This window comes from Taudactylus pleione, unplaced genomic scaffold (genome assembly GCF_031769625.1).
Source record: "Taudactylus pleione unplaced genomic scaffold, aTauple2 ptg003125l, whole genome shotgun sequence".
NCBI lineage: Eukaryota > Metazoa > Chordata > Amphibia > Anura > Myobatrachidae > Taudactylus > Taudactylus pleione.
The window spans coordinates 367,488-392,169 of NW_028287484.1; the positions used below are offsets into that span (position 1 = coordinate 367,488).

The 24,682-nt window shown below is 45.8% G+C and overlaps 1 protein-coding gene across 1 annotated transcript in view; it reads left to right on the forward strand.

Moving 5' to 3' along the window:
- Nucleotides 1-24,682, forward strand: part of KIF9 (kinesin family member 9) — a gene marked incomplete at its 3' end in the record, with an annotated part of 97,271 nt that overhangs the window by 49,673 nt on the left and 22,916 nt on the right. Inside the window, exons 13-14 of the mRNA XM_088466418.1 lie at nt 15,810-15,865; nt 17,758-17,848. Coding sequence (XP_088322544.1) covers nt 15,810-15,865; nt 17,758-17,848 — 147 coding nt within the window. The remainder of the gene's footprint in view (nt 1-15,809; nt 15,866-17,757; nt 17,849-24,682) is intronic.

Consider the following 24,682-nt stretch of genomic DNA (forward strand, 5'->3'; position numbering starts at 1 on the left):
ATGTAGCAGTGTGTGTTTGTGTATGTAGCTGTATGTGCCTGTGTTGTGCTGTGTGCGTGTGTATGTAGCTGTGTGTGTGTATGAAGCTGTATGTGCCTGTGCTGTATGTATGCATGCAGCTGTGTGTAGGTGTGTGTGCCTGTGCTGTGTATGAATGTAGCTGTATGTGCCTGTGCTGTGTGTATGTATGTAGCTATGTGTATGTGCCCGTGCTGTGTATGAATGTAGCTGTATGTGCCTGTGCTGTGTATGAATTTAGCTGTATGTGCCCGTGCTGTGTATGAATGTAGCTGTATGTGCCCGTGCTGTGTATGAATGTAGCTGTATGTGCCCGTGCTGTGTATGAATGTAGCTGTATGTGCCCGTGCTGTGTATGAATGTAGCTGTATGTGCCCGTGCTGTGTATGAATGTAGCTGTATGTGCCCGTGCTGTGTATGAATGTAGCTGTATGTGCCCGTGCTGTGTATGAATGTAGCTGTATGTGCCTGTGCTGTGTATGAATGTAGCTGTATGTGCCCGTGCTGTGTATGAATGTAGCTGTATGTGCCTGTGCTGTGTGTGTGTAGCTGTATGTGCCTGTGCTGTGTGTATGTATGTATGTAGCTGTGTGTGTGTGTGTATGTAGCTGTATGTGTCTGTGTTGTGCTGTGTGCGTGTGTATGTAGCTGTGTGTGTGTATGAAGCTGCATGTGCCTGTGCTGTATGTATGCATGCAGCTGTGTGTAGGTGTGTGTGCCTGTGCTGTGTATGAATGTAGCTGTATGTGCCTGTGCTGTGTGTATGTATGTAGCTATTTGTATGTGCCTGTGCTGTGTATGAATGTAGCTGTATGTGCCTGTGCTGTGTATGAATGTAGCTGTATGTGCCTGTGCTGTGTATGAATGTAGCTGTATGTGCCCGTGCTGTGTATGAATGTAGCTGTATGTGCCCGTGCTGTGTATGAATGTAGCTGTATGTGCCTGTGCTGTGTATGAATGTAGCTGTATGTGCCCGTGCTGTGTATGAATGTAGCTGTATGTGCCTGTGCTGTGTGTGTAGCTGTATGTGCCTGTGCTGTGTGTATGTATGCAGCTGTGTGTGTGTGTCTGTGCTGTGTATGAATGTAGCTGTATGTGCCTGTGTTGTGTATGAATGTAGCTGTATGTGCCCGTGCTGTGTATGAATGTAGCTGTATGTGCCCGTGCTGTGTATGAATGTAGCTGTATGTGCCTGTGCTGTGTATGAATGTAGCTGTATGTGCCCGTGCTGTATATGAATGTAGCTGTATGTGCCTGTGCTGTGTATGAATGTAGCTGTATGTGCCCGTGCTGTGTATGAATGTAGCTGTATGTGCCCGTGCTGTGTATGAATGTAGCTGTATGTGCCTGTGCTGTGTATGAATGTAGCTGTATGTGCCCGTGCTGTGTGTATGTATGCAGCTGTGTGTGTGTGTCTGTGCTGTGTATGAATTTAGCTGTATGTGCCTGTGTTGTGTATGAATGTAGCTGTATGTGCCCGTGCTGTGTATGAATGTAGCTGTATGTTCCTGTGCTGTGTATGAATGTAGCTGTATGTGCCTGTGCTGTGTGTATGAATGTAGCTGTATGTGCCCGTGCTGTGTATGAATGTAGCTGTATGTGCCCGTGCTGTGTATGAATGTAGCTGTATGTGCCCGTGCTGTGTATGAATGTAGCTGTATGTGCCTGTGCTGTGTATGAATGTAGCTGTATGTGCCTGTGCTGTGTATGAATGTAGCTGTATGTGCCTGTGCTGTGTATGAATGTAGCTGTATGTGCCTGTGTTGTGTATGAATGTAGCTGTATGTGCCTGTGCTGTGTATGAATGTAGCTGTATGTGCCCGTGCTGTGTATGAATGTAGCTGTATGTGCCCGTGCTATGTATGAATGTAGCTGTATGTGCCTGTGTTGTGTATGAATGTAGCTGTATGTGCCCGTGCTGTGTATGAATGTAGCTGTATGTGCCTGTGCTGTGTGTATGTATTTAGCTATGTGTGTGTGCCTGTGCTGTGTATGAATGTAGCTGTATGTGCCTGTGCTGTGTATGAATGTAGCTGTATGTGCCTGTGCTGTGTATGAATGTAGCTGTATGTGCCTGTGCTGTGTATGAATGTAGCTGTATGTGCCTGTGTTGTGTATGAATGTAGCTGTATGTGCCCGTGCTGTGTATGAATGTAGCTGTATGTGCCTGTGCTGTGTGTATGTATTTAGCTATGTGTGTGTGCCTGTGCTGTGTATGAATGTAGCTGTATGTGCCCGTGCTGTGTATGAATGTAGCTGTATGTGCCTGTGCTGTGTGTGTAGCTGTATGTGCCTGTGTTGTGTATGAATGTAGCTGTATGTGCCTGTGCTGTGTATGAATGTAGCTGTATGTGCCCGTGCTGTGTATGAATGTAGCTGTATGTGCCCGTGCTGTGTATGAATGTAGCTGTATGTGCCTGTGTTGTGTATGAATGTAGCTGTGTGTGTGTGTGTGTGTGTGTGTGTGTGTGTGTGTGTGTGTATGTATGCAGCTGTGTGTGTGTGTCTGTGCTGTGTATGAATTTAGCTGTATGTGCCTGTGTTGTGTATGAATGTAGCTGTATGTGCCCGTGCTGTGTTTGAATGTAGCTGTATGTTCCTGTGCTGTGTATGAATGTAGCTGTATGTGCCTGTGCTGTGTGTATGAATGTAGCTGTATGTGCCCGTGCTGTGTATGAATGTAGCTGTATGTGCCCGTGCTGTGTATGAATGTAGCTGTATGTGCCCGTGCTGTGTATGAATGTAGCTGTATGTGCCTGTGCTGTGTATGAATGTAGCTGTATGTGCCTGTGCTGTGTATGAATGTAGCTGTATGTGCCTGTGCTGTGTATGAATGTAGCTGTATGTGCCTGTGTTGTGTATGAATGTAGCTGTATGTGCCTGTGCTGTGTATGAATGTAGCTGTATGTGCCCGTGCTGTGTATGAATGTAGCTGTATGTGCCCGTGCTATGTATGAATGTAGCTGTATGTGCCTGTGTTGTGTATGAATGTAGCTGTATGTGCCCGTGCTGTGTATGAATGTAGCTGTATGTGCCTGTGCTGTGTGTATGTATTTAGCTATGTGTGTGTGCCTGTGCTGTGTATGAATGTAGCTGTATGTGCCTGTGCTGTGTATGAATGTAGCTGTATGTGCCTGTGCTGTGTATGAATGTAGCTGTATGTGCCTGTGCTGTGTATGAATGTAGCTGTATGTGCCTGTGTTGTGTATGAATGTAGCTGTATGTGCCCGTGCTGTGTATGAATGTAGCTGTATGTGCCTGTGCTGTGTGTATGTATTTAGCTATGTGTGTGTGCCTGTGCTGTGTATGAATGTAGCTGTATGTGCCCGTGCTGTGTATGAATGTAGCTGTATGTGCCTGTGCTGTGTGTGTAGCTGTATGTGCCTGTGTTGTGTATGAATGTAGCTGTATGTGCCTGTGCTGTGTATGAATGTAGCTGTATGTGCCCGTGCTGTGTATGAATGTAGCTGTATGTGCCCGTGCTGTGTATGAATGTAGCTGTATGTGCCTGTGTTGTGTATGAATGTAGCTGTGTGTGTGTGTGTGTGTGTGTGTGTGTGTGTGTGTGTGTGTGTGTGTGTGTGTGTATGAAGCTGTTTGTGCCTGTGCTGTATGTATGTATGCAGGTGTGTGTGTGTGTCTGTGCTGTGTATGAATGTAGCTGTATGTGCCCGTGTTGTGTATGAATGTAGCTGTATGTGCCTGTGCTGTGTATGAATGTAGCTGTATGTGCCTGTGCTGTGTATGAATGTAGCTGTATGTGCCTGTGCTGTGTGTATGTATGCAGCTGTGTGTGTGTGTCTGTGCTGTGTATGAATGTAGCTGTATGTGCCTGTGTTGTGTATGAATGTAGCTGTATGTGCCCGTGCTGTGTATGAATGTAGCTGTATGTGCCTGTGCTGTGTGTATGTATTTAGCTATGTGTGTGTGCCTGTGCTGTGTATGAATGTAGCTGTATGTGCCCGTGCTGTGTATGAATGTAGCTGTATGTGCCTGTGCTGTGTGTGTAGCTGTATGTGCCTGTGTTGTGTATGAATGTAGCTGTATGTGCCTGTGCTGTGTATGAATGTAGCTGTATGTGCCCGTGCTGTGTATGAATGTAGCTGTATGTGCCCGTGCTGTGTATGAATGTAGCTGTATGTGCCTGTGTTGTGTATGAATGTAGCTGTGTGTGTGTGTGTGTGTGTGTGTGTGTGTGTGTGTGTGTGTGTGTGTGTATGAAGCTGTTTGTGCCTGTGCTGTATGTATGTATGCAGGTGTGTGTGTGTGTCTGTGCTGTGTATGAATGTAGCTGTGTGTGTGTGTGTGTGTGTGTGTGTGTGTGTGTGTATGTATGCAGCTGTGTGTGTGTGTCTGTGCTGTGTATGAATTTAGCTGTATGTGCCTGTGTTGTGTATGAATGTAGCTGTATGTGCCCGTGCTGTGTATGAATGTAGCTGTATGTTCCTGTGCTGTGTATGAATGTAGCTGTATGTGCCTGTGCTGTGTGTATGAATGTAGCTGTATGTGCCCGTGCTGTGTATGAATGTAGCTGTATGTGCCCGTGCTGTGTATGAATGTAGCTGTATGTGCCCGTGCTGTGTATGAATGTAGCTGTATGTGCCTGTGCTGTGTATGAATGTAGCTGTATGTGCCTGTGCTGTGTATGAATGTAGCTGTATGTGCCTGTGCTGTGTATGAATGTAGCTGTATGTGCCTGTGTTGTGTATGAATGTAGCTGTATGTGCCTGTGCTGTGTATGAATGTAGCTGTATGTGCCCGTGCTGTGTATGAATGTAGCTGTATGTGCCCGTGCTATGTATGAATGTAGCTGTATGTGCCTGTGTTGTGTATGAATGTAGCTGTATGTGCCCGTGCTGTGTATGAATGTAGCTGTATGTGCCTGTGCTGTGTGTATGTATTTAGCTATGTGTGTGTGCCTGTGCTGTGTATGAATGTAGCTGTATGTGCCTGTGCTGTGTATGAATGTAGCTGTATGTGCCTGTGCTGTGTATGAATGTAGCTGTATGTGCCTGTGCTGTGTATGAATGTAGCTGTATGTGCCTGTGTTGTGTATGAATGTAGCTGTATGTGCCCGTGCTGTGTATGAATGTAGCTGTATGTGCCTGTGCTGTGTGTATGTATTTAGCTATGTGTGTGTGCCTGTGCTGTGTATGAATGTAGCTGTATGTGCCCGTGCTGTGTATGAATGTAGCTGTATGTGCCTGTGCTGTGTGTGTAGCTGTATGTGCCTGTGTTGTGTATGAATGTAGCTGTATGTGCCTGTGCTGTGTATGAATGTAGCTGTATGTGCCCGTGCTGTGTATGAATGTAGCTGTATGTGCCCGTGCTGTGTATGAATGTAGCTGTATGTGCCTGTGTTGTGTATGAATGTAGCTGTGTGTGTGTGTGTGTGTGTGTGTGTGTGTGTGTGTGTGTGTGTGTGTATGAAGCTGTTTGTGCCTGTGCTGTATGTATGTATGCAGGTGTGTGTGTGTGTCTGTGCTGTGTATGAATGTAGCTGTATGTGCCCGTGTTGTGTATGAATGTAGCTGTATGTGCCTGTGCTGTGTATGAATGTAGCTGTATGTGCCTGTGCTGTGTATGAATGTAGCTGTATGTGCCTGTGCTGTGTGTATGTATGCAGCTGTGTGTGTGTGTCTGTGCTGTGTATGAATGTAGCTGTATGTGCCTGTGTTGTGTATGAATGTAGCTGTATGTGCCCGTGCTGTGTATGAATGTAGCTGTATGTGCCTGTGCTGTGTGTATGTATTTAGCTATGTGTGTGTGCCTGTGCTGTGTATGAATGTAGCTGTATGTGCCCGTGCTGTGTATGAATGTAGCTGTATGTGCCTGTGCTGTGTGTGTAGCTGTATGTGCCTGTGTTGTGTATGAATGTAGCTGTATGTGCCTGTGCTGTGTATGAATGTAGCTGTATGTGCCCGTGCTGTGTATGAATGTAGCTGTATGTGCCCGTGCTGTGTATGAATGTAGCTGTATGTGCCTGTGTTGTGTATGAATGTAGCTGTGTGTGTGTGTGTGTGTGTGTGTGTGTGTGTGTGTGTGTGTGTGTATGAAGCTGTTTGTGCCTGTGCTGTATGTATGTATGCAGGTGTGTGTGTGTGTCTGTGCTGTGTATGAATGTAGCTGTGTGTGTGTGTGTGTGTGTGTGTGTGTGTGTGTGTGTATGTATGCAGCTGTGTGTGTGTGTCTGTGCTGTGTATGAATTTAGCTGTATGTGCCTGTGTTGTGTATGAATGTAGCTGTATGTGCCCGTGCTGTGTATGAATGTAGCTGTATGTTCCTGTGCTGTGTATGAATGTAGCTGTATGTGCCTGTGCTGTGTGTATGAATGTAGCTGTATGTGCCCGTGCTGTGTATGAATGTAGCTGTATGTGCCCGTGCTGTGTATGAATGTAGCTGTATGTGCCCGTGCTGTGTATGAATGTAGCTGTATGTGCCTGTGCTGTGTATGAATGTAGCTGTATGTGCCTGTGCTGTGTATGAATGTAGCTGTATGTGCCTGTGCTGTGTATGAATGTAGCTGTATGTGCCTGTGTTGTGTATGAATGTAGCTGTATGTGCCTGTGCTGTGTATGAATGTAGCTGTATGTGCCCGTGCTGTGTATGAATGTAGCTGTATGTGCCCGTGCTATGTATGAATGTAGCTGTATGTGCCTGTGTTGTGTATGAATGTAGCTGTATGTGCCCGTGCTGTGTATGAATGTAGCTGTGCCTGTGCTGTGTGTATGTATGTAGCTATTTGTATGTGCCTGTGCTGTGTATGAATGTAGCTGTATGTGCCTGTGCTGTGTATGAATGTAGCTGTATGTGCCTGTGCTGTGTATGAATGTAGCTGTATGTGCCCGTGCTGTGTATGAATGTAGCTGTATGTGCCCGTGCTGTGTATGAATGTAGCTGTATGTGCCTGTGCTGTGTATGAATGTAGCTGTATGTGCCCGTGCTGTGTATGAATGTAGCTGTATGTGCCTGTGTTGTGTATGAATGTAGCTGTATGTGCCCGTGCTGTGTATGAATGTAGCTGTATGTGCCCGTGCTGTGTATGAATGTAGCTGTATGTGCCTGTGCTGTGTATGAATGTAGCTGTATGTGCCCGTGCTGTATATGAATGTAGCTGTATGTGCCTGTGCTGTGTATGAATGTAGCTGTATGTGCCCGTGCTGTGTATGAATGTAGCTGTATGTGCCCGTGCTGTGTATGAATGTAGCTGTATGTGCCTGTGCTGTGTATGAATGTAGCTGTATGTGCCCGTGCTGTGTGTATGTATGCAGCTGTGTGTGTGTGTCTGTGCTGTGTATGAATTTAGCTGTATGTGCCTGTGTTGTGTATGAATGTAGCTGTATGTGCCCGTGCTGTGTATGAATGTAGCTGTATGTGCCCGTGCTGTGTATGAATGTAGCTGTATGTGCCTGTGCTGTGTGTATGAATGTAGCTGTATGTGCCCGTGCTGTGTATGAATGTAGCTGTATGTGCCTGTGCTGTGTATGAATGTAGCTGTATGTGCCTGTGCTGTGTATGAATGTAGCTGTATGTGCCTGTGCTGTGTATGAATGTAGCTGTATGTGCCTGTGTTGTGTATGAATGTAGCTGTATGTGCCCGTGCTGTGTATGAATGTAGCTGTATGTGCCTGTGCTGTGTGTATGTATTTAGCTATGTGTGTGTGCCTGTGCTGTGTATGAATGTAGCTGTATGTGCCCGTGCTGTGTATGAATGTAGCTGTATGTGCCTGTGCTGTGTGTGTAGCTGTATGTGCCTGTGTTGTGTATGAATGTAGCTGTATGTGCCTGTGCTGTGTATGAATGTAGCTGTATGTGCCCGTGCTGTGTATGAATGTAGCTGTATGTGCCCGTGCTGTGTATGAATGTAGCTGTATGTGCCTGTGTTGTGTATGAATGTAGCTGTGTGTGTGTGTGTGTGTGTGTGTATGAAGCTGTTTGTGCCTGTGCTGTATGTATGTATGTATGCAGGTGTGTGTGTGTGTCTGTGCTGTGTATGAATGTAGCTGTATGTGCCCGTGTTGTGTATGAATGTAGCTGTATGTGCCTGTGCTGTGTATGAATGTAGCTGTATGTGCCTGTGCTGTGTATGAATGTAGCTGTATGTGCCTGTGCTGTGTGTATGTATGCAGCTGTGTGTGTGTGTCTGTGCTGTGTATGAATGTAGCTGTATGTGCCTGTGTTGTGTATGAATGTAGCTGTGTGTGTGTGTGTGTGTGTGTGTGTGTGTGTGTGTGTGTGTGTGTATGAAGCTGTTTGTGCCTGTGCTGTATGTATGTATGCAGGTGTGTGTGTGTCTGTGCTGTGTATGAATGTAGCTGTATGTGCCCGTGTTGTGTATGAATGTAGCTGTATGTGCCTGTGCTGTGTATGAATGTAGCTGTATGTGCCCGTGCTGTGTATGAATGTAGCTGTATGTGCCCGTGCTGTGTATGAATGTAGCTGTATGTGCCTGTGTTGTGTATGAATGTAGCTGTGTGTGTGTGTGTGTGTGTGTGTGTGTGTGTGTGTGTGTGTATGAAGCTGTTTGTGCCTGTGCTGTATGTATGTATGCAGGTGTGTGTGTGTCCGTGCTGTGTATGAATGTAGCTGTATGTGCCTGTGCTGTGTATGAATGTAGCTGTATGTGCCCGTGCTGTGTATGAATGTAGCTGTATGTGCCTGTGCTGTGTATGAATGTAGCTGTATGTGCCTGTGCTGTGTATGAATGTAGCTGTATGTGCCTGTGCTGTGTATGAATGTAGCTGTATGTGCCTGTGTTGTGTATGAATGTAGCTGTATGTGCCTGTGCTGTGTATGAATGTAGCTGTATGTGCCCGTGCTGTGTATGAATGTAGCTGTATGTGCCCGTGCTATGTATGAATGTAGCTGTTTGTGCCTGTGTTGTGTATGAATGTAGCTGTATGTGCCCGTGCTGTGTATGAATGTAGCTGTATGTGCCTGTGCTGTGTGTATGTATTTAGCTATGTGTGTGTGCCTGTGCTGTGTATGAATGTAGCTGTATGTGCCTGTGCTGTGTATGAATGTAGCTGTATGTGCCTGTGCTGTGTATGAATGTAGCTGTATGTGCCTGTGCTGTGTATGAATGTAGCTGTATGTGCCTGTGTTGTGTATGAATGTAGCTGTATGTGCCCGTGCTGTGTATGAATGTAGCTGTATGTGCCTGTGCTGAGTGTATGTATTTAGCTATGTGTGTGTGCCTGTGCTGTGTATGAATGTAGCTGTATGTGCCCGTGCTGTGTATGAATGTAGCTGTATGTGCCTGTGCTGTGTGTGTAGCTGTATGTGCCTGTGTTGTGTATGAATGTAGCTGTATGTGCCTGTGCTGTGTATGAATGTAGCTGTATGTGCCCGTGCTGTGTATGAATGTAGCTGTATGTGCCCGTGCTGTGTATGAATGTAGCTGTATGTGCCTGTGTTGTGTATGAATGTAGCTGTGTGTGTGTGTGTGTGTGTGTTTGTGTGTGTGTGTGTGTGTGTGTGTGTGTATGAAGCTGTTTGTGCCTGTGCTGTATGTATGTATGCAGGTGTGTGTGTGTCTGTGCTGTGTATCAATGTAGCTGTATGTGCCCGTGTTGTGTATGAATGTAGCTGTATGTGCCTGTGCTGTGTATGAATGTAGCTGTATGTGCCTGTGCTGTGTATGAATGTAGCTGTATGTGCCCGTGCTGTGTATGAATGTAGCTGTATGTGCCCGTGCTGTGTATGAATGTAGCTGTTTGTGCCCGTGCTGTGTATGAATGTAGCTGTATGTGCCTGTGCTGTGTATGAATGTAGATGTATGTGCCTGTGCTGTGTATGAATGTAGCTGTATGTGCCTGTGCTGTGTATGAATGTAGCTGTATGTGCCTGTGCTGTGTGTGTGTAGCTGTATGTGCCTGTGCTGTGTGTATGTATGTATGTAGCGGTGTGTGTAGCTCTATGTAGCTGTATGTGCCTGTGTTGTGCTGTGTGCGTGTGTATGTAGCTGTGTGTGTGTATGAAGCTGTATGTGCCTGTGCTGTATGTATGCATGCAGCTGTGTGTATGTGTGTGTGCCTGTGCTGTGTATGAATGTAACTGTATGTGCCTGTGCCGTGTATGAATGTAGCTGTATGTGCCTGTGCTGTGTGTATGTATTTAGCTATGTGTGTGTGCCTGTGCTGTGTATGAATGTAGCTGTGTGTGCCTGTGCTGTGTATGAATGTAGCTGTATGTGCCCGTGCTGTGTATGAATGTAGCTGTATGTGCCCGTGCTATGTATGAATGTAGCTGTATGTGCCTGTGCTGTGTGTATGAATGTAGCTGTATGTGCCCGTGCTGTGTGTATGAATGTAGCTGTATGTGCCCGTGCTGTGTATGAATGTAGCTGTATGTGCCTGTGCTGTGTATGAATGTAGCTGTATGTGCCCGTGCTGTGTATGAATGTAGCTGTATGTGCCCATGCTGTGTATGAATGTAGCTGTATGTGCCCATGCTGTGTATGAATGTAGCTGTATGTGCCCGTGCTGTGTGTGAATGTCGCTGTATGTGCCTGTGCTGTGTATGAATGTAGCTGTATGTGCCTGTGCTGTGTGTGTGTAGCTGTATGTGCCTGTGCTGTGTGTATGTATGTATGTAGCAGTGTGTGTTTGTGTATGTAGCTGTATGTGCCTGTGTTGTGCTGTGTGCGTGTGTATGTAGCTGTGTGTGTGTATGAAGCTGTATGTGCCTGTGCTGTATGTATGCATGCAGCTGTGTGTAGGTGTGTGTGCCTGTGCTGTGTATGAATGTAGCTGTATGTGCCTGTGCTGTGTGTATGTATGTAGCTATGTGTATGTGCCCGTGCTGTGTATGAATGTAGCTGTATGTGCCTGTGCTGTGTATGAATTTAGCTGTATGTGCCCGTGCTGTGTATGAATGTAGCTGTATGTGCCCGTGCTGTGTATGAATGTAGCTGTATGTGCCCGTGCTGTGTATGAATGTAGCTGTATGTGCCCGTGCTGTGTATGAATGTAGCTGTATGTGCCCGTGCTGTGTATGAATGTAGCTGTATGTGCCCGTGCTGTGTATGAATGTAGCTGTATGTGCCCGTGCTGTGTATGAATGTAGCTGTATGTGCCTGTGCTGTGTATGAATGTAGCTGTATGTGCCCGTGCTGTGTATGAATGTAGCTGTATGTGCCCGTGCTGTGTATGAATGTAGCTGTATGTGCCTGTGCTGTGTGTGTGTAGCTGTATGTGCCTGTGCTGTGTGTATGTATGTATGTAGCTGTGTGTGTGTGTGTATGTAGCTGTATGTGTCTGTGTTGTGCTGTGTGCGTGTGTATGTAGCTGTGTGTGTGTATGAAGCTGCATGTGCCTGTGCTGTATGTATGCATGCAGCTGTGTGTAGGTGTGTGTGCCTGTGCTGTGTATGAATGTAGCTGTATGTGCCTGTGCTGTGTGTATGTATGTAGCTATTTGTATGTGCCTGTGCTGTGTATGAATGTAGCTGTATGTGCCTGTGCTGTGTATGAATGTAGCTGTATGTGCCTGTGCTGTGTATGAATGTAGCTGTATGTGCCCGTGCTGTGTATGAATGTAGCTGTATGTGCCCGTGCTGTGTATGAATGTAGCTGTATGTGCCTGTGCTGTGTATGAATGTAGCTGTATGTGCCCGTGCTGTGTATGAATGTAGCTGTATGTGCCTGTGCTGTGTGTGTAGCTGTATGTGCCTGTGCTGTGTGTATGTATGCAGCTGTGTGTGTGTGTCTGTGCTGTGTATGAATGTAGCTGTATGTGCCTGTGTTGTGTATGAATGTAGCTGTATGTGCCCGTGCTGTGTATGAATGTAGCTGTATGTGCCCGTGCTGTGTATGAATGTAGCTGTATGTGCCTGTGCTGTGTATGAATGTAGCTGTATGTGCCCGTGCTGTATATGAATGTAGCTGTATGTGCCTGTGCTGTGTATGAATGTAGCTGTATGTGCCCGTGCTGTGTATGAATGTAGCTGTATGTGCCCGTGCTGTGTATGAATGTAGCTGTATGTGCCTGTGCTGTGTATGAATGTAGCTGTATGTGCCCGTGCTGTGTGTATGTATGCAGCTGTGTGTGTGTGTCTGTGCTGTGTATGAATTTAGCTGTATGTGCCTGTGTTGTGTATGAATGTAGCTGTATGTGCCCGTGCTGTGTATGAATGTAGCTGTATGTTCCTGTGCTGTGTATGAATGTAGCTGTATGTGCCTGTGCTGTGTGTATGAATGTAGCTGTATGTGCCCGTGCTGTGTATGAATGTAGCTGTATGTGCCTGTGCTGTGTATGAATGTAGCTGTATGTGCCCGTGCTGTGTATGAATGTAGCTGTATGTGCCTGTGCTGTGTATGAATGTAGCTGTATGTGCCTGTGCTGTGTATGAATGTAGCTGTATGTGCCTGTGCTGTGTATGAATGTAGCTGTATGTGCCTGTGTTGTGTATGAATGTAGCTGTATGTGCCTGTGCTGTGTATGAATGTAGCTGTATGTGCCCGTGCTGTGTATGAATGTAGCTGTATGTGCCCGTGCTATGTATGAATGTAGCTGTATGTGCCTGTGTTGTGTATGAATGTAGCTGTATGTGCCCGTGCTGTGTATGAATGTAGCTGTATGTGCCTGTGCTGTGTGTATGTATTTAGCTATGTGTGTGTGCCTGTGCTGTGTATGAATGTAGCTGTATGTGCCTGTGCTGTGTATGAATGTAGCTGTATGTGCCTGTGCTGTGTATGAATGTAGCTGTATGTGCCTGTGCTGTGTATGAATGTAGCTGTATGTGCCTGTGTTGTGTATGAATGTAGCTGTATGTGCCCGTGCTGTGTATGAATGTAGCTGTATGTGCCTGTGCTGTGTGTATGTATTTAGCTATGTGTGTGTGCCTGTGCTGTGTATGAATGTAGCTGTATGTGCCCGTGCTGTGTATGAATGTAGCTGTATGTGCCTGTGCTGTGTGTGTAGCTGTATGTGCCTGTGTTGTGTATGAATGTAGCTGTATGTGCCTGTGCTGTGTATGAATGTAGCTGTATGTGCCCGTGCTGTGTATGAATGTAGCTGTATGTGCCCGTGCTGTGTATGAATGTAGCTGTATGTGCCTGTGTTGTGTATGAATGTAGCTGTGTGTGTGTGTGTGTGTGTGTGTGTGTGTGTGTGTGTGTGTGTGTGTGTGTGTGTGTGTGTGTGTGTGTGTGTGTATGAAGCTGTTTGTGCCTGTGCTGTATGTATGTATGCAGGTGTGTGTGTGTCTGTGCTGTGTATGAATGTAGCTGTATGTGCCCGTGTTGTTTATGAATGTAGCTGTATGTGCCTGTGCTGTGTATGAATGTAGCTGTATGTGCCTGTGCTGTGTATGAATGTAGCTGTATGTGCCTGTGCTGTGTGTATGTATGCAGCTGTGTGTGTGTGTCTGTGCTGTGTATGAATGTAGCTGTATGTGCCTGTGTTGTGTATGAATGTAGCTGTGTGTGTGTGTGTGTGTGTGTGTGTGTGTGTGTGTGTGTGTGTGTGTGTGTGTGTGTGTGTGTATGAAGCTGTTTGTGCCTGTGCTGTATGTATGTATGCAGGTGTGTGTGTGTCTGTGCTGTGTATGAATGTAGCTGTATGTGCCCGTGTTGTGTATGAATGTAGCTGTATGTGCCTGTGCTGTGTATGAATGTAGCTGTATGTGCCCGTGCTGTGTATGAATGTAGCTGTATGTGCCCGTGCTGTGTATGAATGTAGCTGTATGTGCCTGTGTTGTGTATGAATGTAGCTGTGTGTGTGTGTGTGTGTGTGTGTGTGTGTGTGTGTGTGTATGAAGCTGTTTGTGCCTGTGCTGTATGTATGTATGCAGGTGTGTGTGTGTCCGTGCTGTGTATGAATGTAGCTGTATGTGCCTGTGCTGTGTATGAATGTAGCTGTATGTGCCCGTGCTGTGTATGAATGTAGCTGTATGTGCCTGTGCTGTGTATGAATGTAGCTGTATGTGCCTGTGCTGTGTATGAATGTAGCTGTATGTGCCTGTGCTGTGTATGAATGTAGCTGTATGTGCCTGTGTTGTGTATGAATGTAGCTGTATGTGCCTGTGCTGTGTATGAATGTAGCTGTATGTGCCCGTGCTGTGTATGAATGTAGCTGTATGTGCCCGTGCTATGTATGAATGTAGCTGTTTGTGCCTGTGTTGTGTATGAATGTAGCTGTATGTGCCCGTGCTGTGTATGAATGTAGCTGTATGTGCCTGTGCTGTGTGTATGTATTTAGCTATGTGTGTGCCTGTGCTGTGTATGAATGTAGCTGTATGTGCCTGTGCTGTGTATGAATGTAGCTGTATGTGCCTGTGCTGTGTATGAATGTAGCTGTATGTGCCTGTGCTGTGTATGAATGTAGCTGTATGTGCCTGTGTTGTGTATGAATGTAGCTGTATGTGCCCGTGCTGTGTATGAATGTAGCTGTATGTGCCTGTGCTGTGTGTATGTATTTAGCTATGTGTGTGTGCCTGTGCTGTGTATGAATGTAGCTGTATGTGCCCGTGCTGTGTATGAATGTAGCTGTATGTGCCTGTGCTGTGTGTGTAGCTGTATGTGCCTTTGTTGTGTATGAATGTAGCTGTATGTGCCTGTGCTGTGTATGAATGTAGCTGTATGTGCCCGTGCTGTGTATGAATGTAGCTGTATGTGCCCGTGCTGTGTATGAATGTAGCTGTATGTGCCTGTGTTGTGTATGAATGTAGCTGTGTGTGTGTGTGTGTGTGTGTGTTTGTGTGTGTGTGTGTGTGTGTGTGTGTGTGTATGAAGCTGTTTGTGCCTGTGCTGTATGTATGTATGCAGGTGTGTGTGTGTCTGTGCTGTGTATGAATGTAGCTGTATGTGCCCGTGTTGTGTATGAATGTAGCTGTATGTGCCTGTGCTGTGTATGAATGTAGCTGTATGTGCCTGTGCTGTGTATGAATGTAGCTGTATGTGCCTGTGCCGTGTGTATGTATGCAGCTGTGTGTGTGTGTCTGTGCTGTGTATGAATGTAGCTGTATGTGCCTGTGTTGTGTATGAATGTAGCTGTGTGTGTGTGTGTGTGTGTGTGTGTGTGTGTGTGTGTGTGTGTGTGTGTGTGTGTGTGTGTGTGTGTGTGTGTGTGTGAAGCTGTTTGTGCCTGTGCTGTATGTATGTATGCAGGTGTGTGTGTGTCTGTGCTGTGTATGAATGTAGCTGTATGTGCCCGTGTTGTGTATGAATGTAGCTGTATGTGCCTGTGCTGTGTATGAATGTAGCTGTATGTGCCCGTGCTGTGTATGAATGTAGCTGTATGTGCCCGTGCTGTGTATGAATGTAGCTGTATGTGCCTGTGTTGTGTATGAATGTAGCTGTGTGTGTGTGTGTGTGTGTGTGTGTATGAAGCTGTTTGTGCCTGTGCTGTATGTATGTATGCAGGTGTGTGTGTGTCTGTGCTGTGTATGAATGTAACTGCACGTGCCTGTGCTGTGTGTGTGTGTAGCTGTATGTGCCTGTGCTGTGTATGAATGTAGCTGTATGTGCCCGTGTTGTGTATGAATGTAGCTGTATGTGCCTGTGCTGTGTATGAATGTAGCTGTATGTGCCCGTGCTGTGTACGAATGTAGCTGTATGTGCCTGTGTTGTGTATGAATGTAGCTGTGTGTGTGTGTGTGTGTGTGTGTATGAAGCTGTTTGTGCCTGTGCTGTATGTATGTATGCAGGTGTGTGTGTGTCTGTGCTGTGTATGAATGTAGCTGTACGTGCCTGTGCTGTGTGTATGTATGTAGCGGTGTGTGTGTATGTAGCTGTGTTTATGTGTGTGTGCTGTTTCATATTTACCGGTTATTACTTTTATCTTTCCCAGATCATAAACCTCAGACAAATTCAGGAGATCTTCTCCCAGTTTAGGCTGATCCTGAGGTGAGTGTTACCTGTGTACATGTCATTACTTAGCTGCAAACTGTTTCAGGTGACATGATACGTCCGGTTTAGAGACATTACAGACATTCCTGGCCTGGCATGGCAGTGGGACACTAGGGATTAGTCCTCCTCTGCCGTGTGGATGGAGAGGAGATGGATTAGACATACTCCCTAGCTCCTAACCTTCCTAGTGACTCTGGCCCAGGTCTACGACAAAGCCACTTAGGGGCCCATTTATCAGTGATCACATTCTCACGATATTAGCGCCAGAACTCGCTTTGCAGTATGAGATAATTCCGCCGGTATGTATCAAATAACACATAGCGAGGTAAAGGGGCTCCGAAAGGATCCCATCACTGTGACGTGCTTGGAATGAAGAGACCGTATCAGCAGTATCTTCACTCCTCTATCAGGGCTCCTGCAGATGCGCAGTCTACTGACAATGCATGTGCGGCGGACATTGCCGGAGGAACCCTCTACCAGTAACTTTTGCAAAGTTCAGCCTATAGGCTACATTAAATAATATTAAGTAGGCCCCTTAGAGACTTAGCCGGTTCTTCATGGCCGCTGCTATTCAGTTCAGGAAAATTATGGTAAGTCTGACATAAATGTACTCCTCCTGATCCTTCTCCTGATCCTTCTCCTGATCCTTCTCCTGATCCTTCTCCTGATTCTTCTCCTGATTCTTCTCCTGATTCTTCTCCTGATTCTCCTCCTGATCCTCCTCCTGATCCTCCTCCTGATCCTCCTCCTGTTCTTCCTCCTCATACTTCTCCTGATAGTTATGATTCTTTCCATGATCCTTCTCCTGATTCTCCTCCTGATCCTTCTCCTGATCCTTCTCCCGATCCTTCTCCTGATCCTCCTCCTGATCCTTCTCCTGATCCTTCTCCTGATCCTCCTCCTGATCCTTCTCCTGATCCTTCTCCTGATCTTCCTCCTGATCCTTCTCCTCATACTTCTGATCATTCTCCTAATCCTCCTCCTGATAGTTATGATTCTTCCCATGACCCTTCTCCTGATCCTCCTCCTGATCCTTCTCCTGATCCTTCTCCTGATTCTTCCCATGATACTCCTCCTGATCCTTCTCCTGTTCCTTCTCCTGATCATCCTCCTGATCCTTCTCCTGATACATCTCCTGATCCTCCTCCTTATACTTCTGATCCTCTTCCTGATCCTTCTCCTGATACTTCTGATCATCTTCCTGATTTTTCTCCTGATCCTCCTCTTGGTACTCCTCCTGATCCTTCTCCTGATCCTCCTCCCGATGCTCCTCCTGATACTTCTGATCCTCCTCCTGATCCTTCTCCTGATACTTCTGATCATCTTCCTGATTTTTCTCCTGATCCTCCTCTTGATCCTTCTCTTGATCCTCCTCCAGATCCTCCTCCAGATCCTCCTCTTGATACTCCTCCTGATCCTTCATCTGTTCCTCCTCCTGATCCTTTGGGCATGGTAGCCGGACATAAAGGGAGGTTACAAAACAAGAGATAAAAAAAATCTACCCGCACTGAGTGCAGTAATAATTATATATATATATTACATAATAGAGAGACTTTTTTTATGCAGATACTAATTCTCGTACGGTAATAGCACATAGTGCCTCTGTCAGGCGAGAGGAGGAATTACACCCTTCACTGGGGTTTACTGCCTATTCAATGGAGCATTTTACAGAAGTGGTATTGCTCTTATTTAGCTTAAAAAAGTCAAACAATGTACTTAAAATAAGTTGGAAATATCTAAACAACTATGATTTTTTTATTTTTTTATTCTGTATTTATTTTTCTGAAATAATTTATATTGGGATATAACATAACATATTACATAACATATTACATATGCTTAATGTTCATATGTGAAGTGGTCCTGGGCTGACTGGGGTCTCTTTGTAGCCATCAGGAGCGGGAGGTGGAGGCCAGGCTCAGGCAGAAATACACGCTGATAGATAAGGGTGACTACGCCGCCATCTCAGCCGCGCAGAAGGTAGGTGGCGCTGTCATTACTGGGTATCCCTGATATTACACCCTGACGTCCTATATTGGTACTGACCTGTATAACAGAGCATACTGTATTGTTTACATTATGGCTCGGATATTGTCATTGTCGGCCTTTTCACTACATCCTCACGATTTACATCTGCTCCAAAAATCTATACATTGGGGGAGGAAGAACGTGCTGGATCCCCCTGCGTTATACATCGTTTCTGGAAGCAGATGCGTTCTGGCTCCGTTACTGTCACTGAATGCGCCTGCGGCTGTCTGTCTAAGTGCACGTGTATATGGTGTCAGCCGGGTCATATACCTCTGTATAGTGAATGGGTCATATACCTCTGTATAGTGAATGGGTCATGTCTCATGTAACGGGATTTGCTTGTATAAGTGCACGTGTATATGGTGTCAGCCGGGTCATATACCTCTGTATAGTGAATGGGTCATCTCTCCTGTAACGGGATTTGCTTGTATAAGTGCACGTGTATATGGTGTCAGCCGGGTCATATACCTCTGTATAGTGAATGGGTCATGTCTCCTATAACAGGATTTGCTTGTATAAGTGCATGTGTATATGGTGTCAGCCGGGTCATATACCTCTGTATAGTGAATGGGTCATGTCTCATGTAACAGGATTTGCTTGTATAAGTGCACGTGTATATGGTGTCAGCCGGGTCATATACCTCTGTATAGTGAATGGGTCATGTCTCCTATAACGGGATTTGCTTGTATAAGTGCACGTGTATATGGTGTCAGCCGGGCCATATACCTCTGTATAGTGAATGGGTCATCTCTCCTGTAATGGGATTTGCTTGTATAAGTGCACGTGTATATGGTGTCAGCCGGGTCATATACCTCTGTATAGTGAATGGGTCATGTCTCCTGTAACAGGATTTGCTTGTATAAGTGCACGTGTATATGGTGTCAGCCAGGTCATATACCTCTGTATAGTGAATGGGTCATCTCTCCTGTAACGGGATTTGCTTGTATAAGTGCACGTGTATATGGTGTCAGCCGGGTCATATACCTCTGTATAGTGAATGGGTCATGTCTCCTATAACGGGATTTGCTTGTATAAGTGCACGTGTATATGGTGTCAGCCAGGTCATATACCTCTGTATAGTGAATGGGTCATCTCTCCTGTAACAGGATTTGCTTGTATAAGTGCACGTGTATATGGTGTCAGCCAGGTCATATACCTCTGTATAGTGAATGGGTCATCTCTCCTGTAACAGGATTTGCTTGTATAAGTGCACGTGTATATGGTGTCAGCCGGGTAATATACCTCTGTATAGTGAAGGGGTCATGTCTCATGTAACGGTATTTGCTTGTATAAGTGCACGTGTATATGGTATCAGCCAGGTCATATACCTCTGTATAGTGAAGGGGTCATGTCTCATGTAACAGGATTTGCTTGTATAAGTGCACGTGTATATGGTGTCAGCCGGGTCATATACCTCTGTATAGTGAATGGGTCATCTCTCCTGTAACAGGATTTGCTTGTATAAGTGCACGTGTATATGGTGTCAGCCGGGTCGTATACATCTGTATAGTGAATGGGTCATGTCTCCTATAACGGGATTTGCTTGTATAAGTGCACGTGTATATGGTGTCAGCCAGGTCATATACCTCTGTATAGTGAATGGGTCATGTCTCATGTAACGGTATTTGCTTGTATAAGTGCACGTGTATATGGTGTCAGCCGGGTCATATACCTCTGTATAGTGAATGGGTCATGTCTCCTGTAACGGGATTTGCTTGTATAAGTGCACGTGTATATGGTGTCAGCCGGGTCATATACCTCTGTATAGTGAATGGGTCATCTCTCCTGTAAGAGGTTTTGCTTGTATAAGTGCAGGTGTATATGGTGTCAGCTGGGTCATATACCTCTGTATAGTGAATGGGTCATGTCTCATGTAACGGTATTTGCTTGTATAAGTGCACGTGTATATGGTGTCAGCCGGGTCATATACCTCTGTATAGTAAATGGGTCATGTCTCATGTAACAGGATTTGCTTGTATAAGTGCACGTGTATATGGTGTCAGCCGGGTCATATACCTCTGTATAGTAAATGGGTCATGTCTCATGTAACAGGATTTGCTTGTATAAGTGCAGGTGTATATGGTGTCAGCTGGGTCATATACCTCTGTATAGTGAATGGGTCATGTCTCATGTAACAGGATTTGCTTGTATAAGTGCACGTGTATATGGTGTCAGCCAGGTCATATACCTCTGTATAGTGAATGGGTCATCTCTCCTGTAACAGGATTTGCTTGTATAAGTGCACGTGTATATGGTGTCAGCCAGGTCATGTACCTCTGTATAGTGAATGGGTCATGTCTCATGTAACGGGATTTGCTTGTATAAGTGCACGTGTATATGGTGTCAGCCGGGTCATATACCTCTGTATAGTGAATGGGTCATCTCTCCCGTAACAGGATTTGCTTGTATAAGTGCACGTGTATATGGTGTCAGCCAGGTCATATACCTCTGTATAGTGACTGGGTCATGTCTCCTATAACAGGATTTGCTTGTATAAGTGCAGGTGTATATGGTGTCAGCCGGGTCGTATACCTCTGTATAGTGAATGGGTCATCTCTCCTATAACAGGATTTGCTTGTATAAGTGCACGTGTATATGGTGTCAGCCGGGTCATATACCTCTGTATAGTGAATGGGTCATCTCTCCTGTAATGGGATTTGCTTGTATAAGTGCACGTGTATATGGTGTCAGCCGGGTCATATACCTCTGTATAGTGAATGGGTCATCTCTCCTGTAACGGGATTTGCTTGTATAAGTGCACGTGTATATGGTGTCAGCCGGGTCATATACCTCTGTATAGTGACTGGGTCATGTCTCATGTAACAGGATTTGCTTGTATAAGTGCACGTGTATATGGTGTCAGCCGGGTCATATACCTCTGTATAGTGAATGGGTCATCTCTCCTGTAACAGGATTTGCTTGTATAAGTGCACGTGTATATGGTGTCAGCCGGGTCATATACCTCTGTATAGTGAATGGGTCATGTCTCATGTAAAGGGATTTGCTTGTATAAGTGCACGTGTATATGGTGTCAGCCGGGTCATATACCTCTGTATAGTGAATAGGTCATGTCTCATGTAACGGGATTTGCTTGTATAAGTGCACGTGTATATGGTGTCAGCCGGGTCATGTACCTCTGTATAGTGAATGGGTCATGTCTCATGTAACGGGATTTGCTTGTATAAGTGCACGTGTATATGGTGTCAGCCGGGTCATATACCTCTGTATAGTGAATGGGTCATGTCTCCTATAACAGGATTTGCTTGTATAAGTGCACGTGTATATGGTGTCAGCCGGGTCATGTACCTCTGTATAGTGAATGGGTCATGTCTCATGTAACGGGATTTGCTTGTATAAGTGCACGTGTATATGGTGTCAGCCGGGTCATATACCTCTGTATAGTGAATGGGTCATGTCTCATGTAACGGGATTTGCTTGTATAAGTGCACGTGTATATGGTGTCAGCCGGGTCATATACCTCTGTATAGTGACTGGGTCATGTCTCATGTAACAGGATTTGCTTGTATAAGTGCCCGTGTATATTGTGTCAGCCGGGTCATATACCTCTGTATAGTGACTGGGTCATGTCTCATGTAACAGGATTTGCTTGTATAAGTGCACGTGTATATGGTGTCAGCCGGGTCGTATACCTCTGTATAGTGAATGGGTCATGTCTCCTATAACAGGATTTGCTTGTATAAGTGCACGTGTATATGGTGTCAGCCGGGTCATATACCTCTGTATAGTGAATGGGTCATCTCTCCTGTAATGGGATTTGCTTGTATAAGTGCACGTGTATATGGTGTCAGCCGGGCCATATACCTCTGTATAGTGAATGGGTCATCTCTCCTGTAATCGGATTTGCTTTTATAAGTGCATGTGTATATGGTGTCAGCCGGGTCGTATACCTCTGTATAGTGAATGGGTCATGTCTCCTGTAACGGGATTTGCTTGTATAAGTGCACGTGTATATGGTGTCAGCCGGGTCATATACCTCTGTATAGTGAGTGGGTCATCTCTCCTGTAACGGGATTTGCTTGTATAAGTGCACGTGTATATGGAGTCAGCCGGGTCATATACCTCTGTATAGTGAATGGGTCATGTCTCCTGTAACGGGATCTGCTTGTATAAGTGCACGTGTATATGGTGTCAGCCAGGTCATATACCTCTGTATAGTGAATGGGTGATGTCTCCTATAACGGGATTTGCTTGTATAAGTGCACGTGTATATGGTGTCAGCCGGGTCATATACCTCTGTATAGTGAATGGGTCATCTCTCCTGTAACGGGATTTGCTTGTATAAGTGCACGTGTATATGGTGTCAGCCGGGTCGTATACCTCTGTATAGTGAATGGGTCATCTCTCCTGTAACGGGATTTGCTTGTATAAGTGCACGTGTATATGGTGTCAGCCGGGTCATATACCTCTGTATAGTGACTGGGTCATGTCTCCTATAACGGGATTTGCTTGTATAAGTGCACGTGTATATAGTGTCAGCCAGGTCTTATACCTCTGTATAGTGTATGGGTCATGTCTCATGTAACGGGATTTGCTTGTATAAGTGCACGTGTATATGGTGTCAGCCAGGTCATATACCTCTGTATAGTAAATGGGTCATGTCTCCTATAACGGGATTTGCTTGTATAAGTGCACGTGTATATGGTGTCAGCCAGGTCATATACCTCTGTATAGTGAATGGGTCATGTCTCATGTAACGGGATTTGCTTGTATAAGTGCACGTGTATATGGTGTCAGCCGGGTCATATACCTCTGTATAGTGAATGGGTCATCTCTCCTGTAACGAGATTTGCTTGTATAAGTGCACGTGTATATGGTGTCAGCCGGGTCATATACCTCTGTATAGTGAATGGGTCATGTCTCCTGTAACAGGATCTGCTTGTATAAGTGCACGTGTATATGGTGTCAGCCGGGTCATATACCTCTGTATAGTGAATGGGTCATGTCTCATATAACGGGATTTGCTTGTATAAGTGCAGGTGTATATGGTGTCAGCCGGGTCATATACCTCTGTATAGTGAATTGGTCATCTCTCCTGTAACAGGATTTCCTTCTATAAGTGTAGTACGTGTATATGGTGTCAGCCGGGTCATATACCTCTGTATAGTGAATGGGTCATGTCTCCTATAACAGGATTTGCTTGTATAAGTGCACGTGTATATGGTGTCAGCCGGGTCATGTACCTCTGTATAGTGAATGGGTCATGTCTCGTAATGGGATTTGCTTGTATAAGTGCACGTGTATATGGTGTCAGCCGGGTCATATACCTCTGTATAGTGAATGGGTGATGTCTCCTATAACGGGATTTGCTTGTATAAGTGCACGTGTATATGGTGTCAGCCGGGTCACATACCTCTGTATAGTGAATGGGTCATATACCTCTGTATAGTGAATGGGTCATATACCTCTGTATAGTGAATGGGTCATATACCTCTGCTGGGACAGATTCTGGCTGTTGGTTATAATTTACCTAATGTCAGGATTAATCTCATGGGGTACTGTCGGCAGTATGTGGCTTCTGTGCAGCTCTCTGTCCCAATGTTTTATGTATAATCCTGTAATCGCCTTAATGTACGTACATCATATGATTCTGCTATTATTTAGCGGTCACTATGCTATTTTGTTAACTGGTTAAGCAGCTGATTCCACGGTTGGATACATTTGATTGTAAGACTACAGTATTGTGTTACTTTTCATTATTCCCACTTTAAACGTTTGTGCTGTGTGATATTTTATGTTTTTGTATTTTTATGTCCTTTTATTTGTTAAATTTGCACATGGCAATGAATGCCCCGTGTTATAAAGCTGTTTGGTTACTCTGTAAAAAGCATCAGCTATCTGCAGGGCCCCGGATCAGAGCTGTACGCTGTATACATGTCTGCAGGGCCCCGGATCAGAGCTGTACGCTGTATACATGTCTGCAGGGCCCCGGATCAGAGCTGTACGCTGTATTCATGTCTGCAGGGCCCCGGATCAGAGCTGTACGCTGTATTCATGTCTGCAGGGCCCCGGATCAGAGCTGTACGCTGTATACATGTCTGCAGGGCCCCGGATCAGAGCTGTACGCTGTATTCATGTCTGCAGGGCCCGGGATCAGAGCTGTACGCTGTATACATGTCTGCAGGGCCCCGGATCAGAGCTGTACGCTGTATACATGTCTGCAGGGCCCCGGATCAGAGCTGTACGCTGTATTCATGTCTGCAGGGCCCGGGATCAGAGCTGTACTCTGTATTCATGTCTGCAGGGCCCCGGATCAGCGCTGTACGCTGTATTCATGTCTGCAGGTCCCGGGATCAGAGCTGTACGCTGTATTCATGTCTGCAGGGCCCCGGATCAGAGCTGTACGCTGTATTCATGTCTGCAGGGCCCGGGATCAGAGCTGTACTCTGTATTCATGTCTGCAGGTCACGGGATCAGAGCTGTACGCTGTATTCATGTCTGCAGGGCCCCGGATCAGAGCTGTACGCTGTATTCATGTCTGCAGGGCCCCGGATCAGAGCTGTACGCTGTATTCATGTCTGCAGGGCCCGGGATCAGAGCTGTACGCTGTATACATGTCTGCAGGGCCCCGGATCAGAGCTGTACGCTGTATTCATGTCTGCAGGGCCCGGGATCAGAGCTGTACGCTGTATACATGTCTGCAGGGCCCCGGATCAGAGCTGTACGCTGTGTTCTTGTCTGCAGGGCCCCAGATCAGAGCTGTACGCTGTATTCTTGTCTGCAGGGCCCCGGATCAGAGCTGTACGCTGTATACATGTCTGCAGGGCC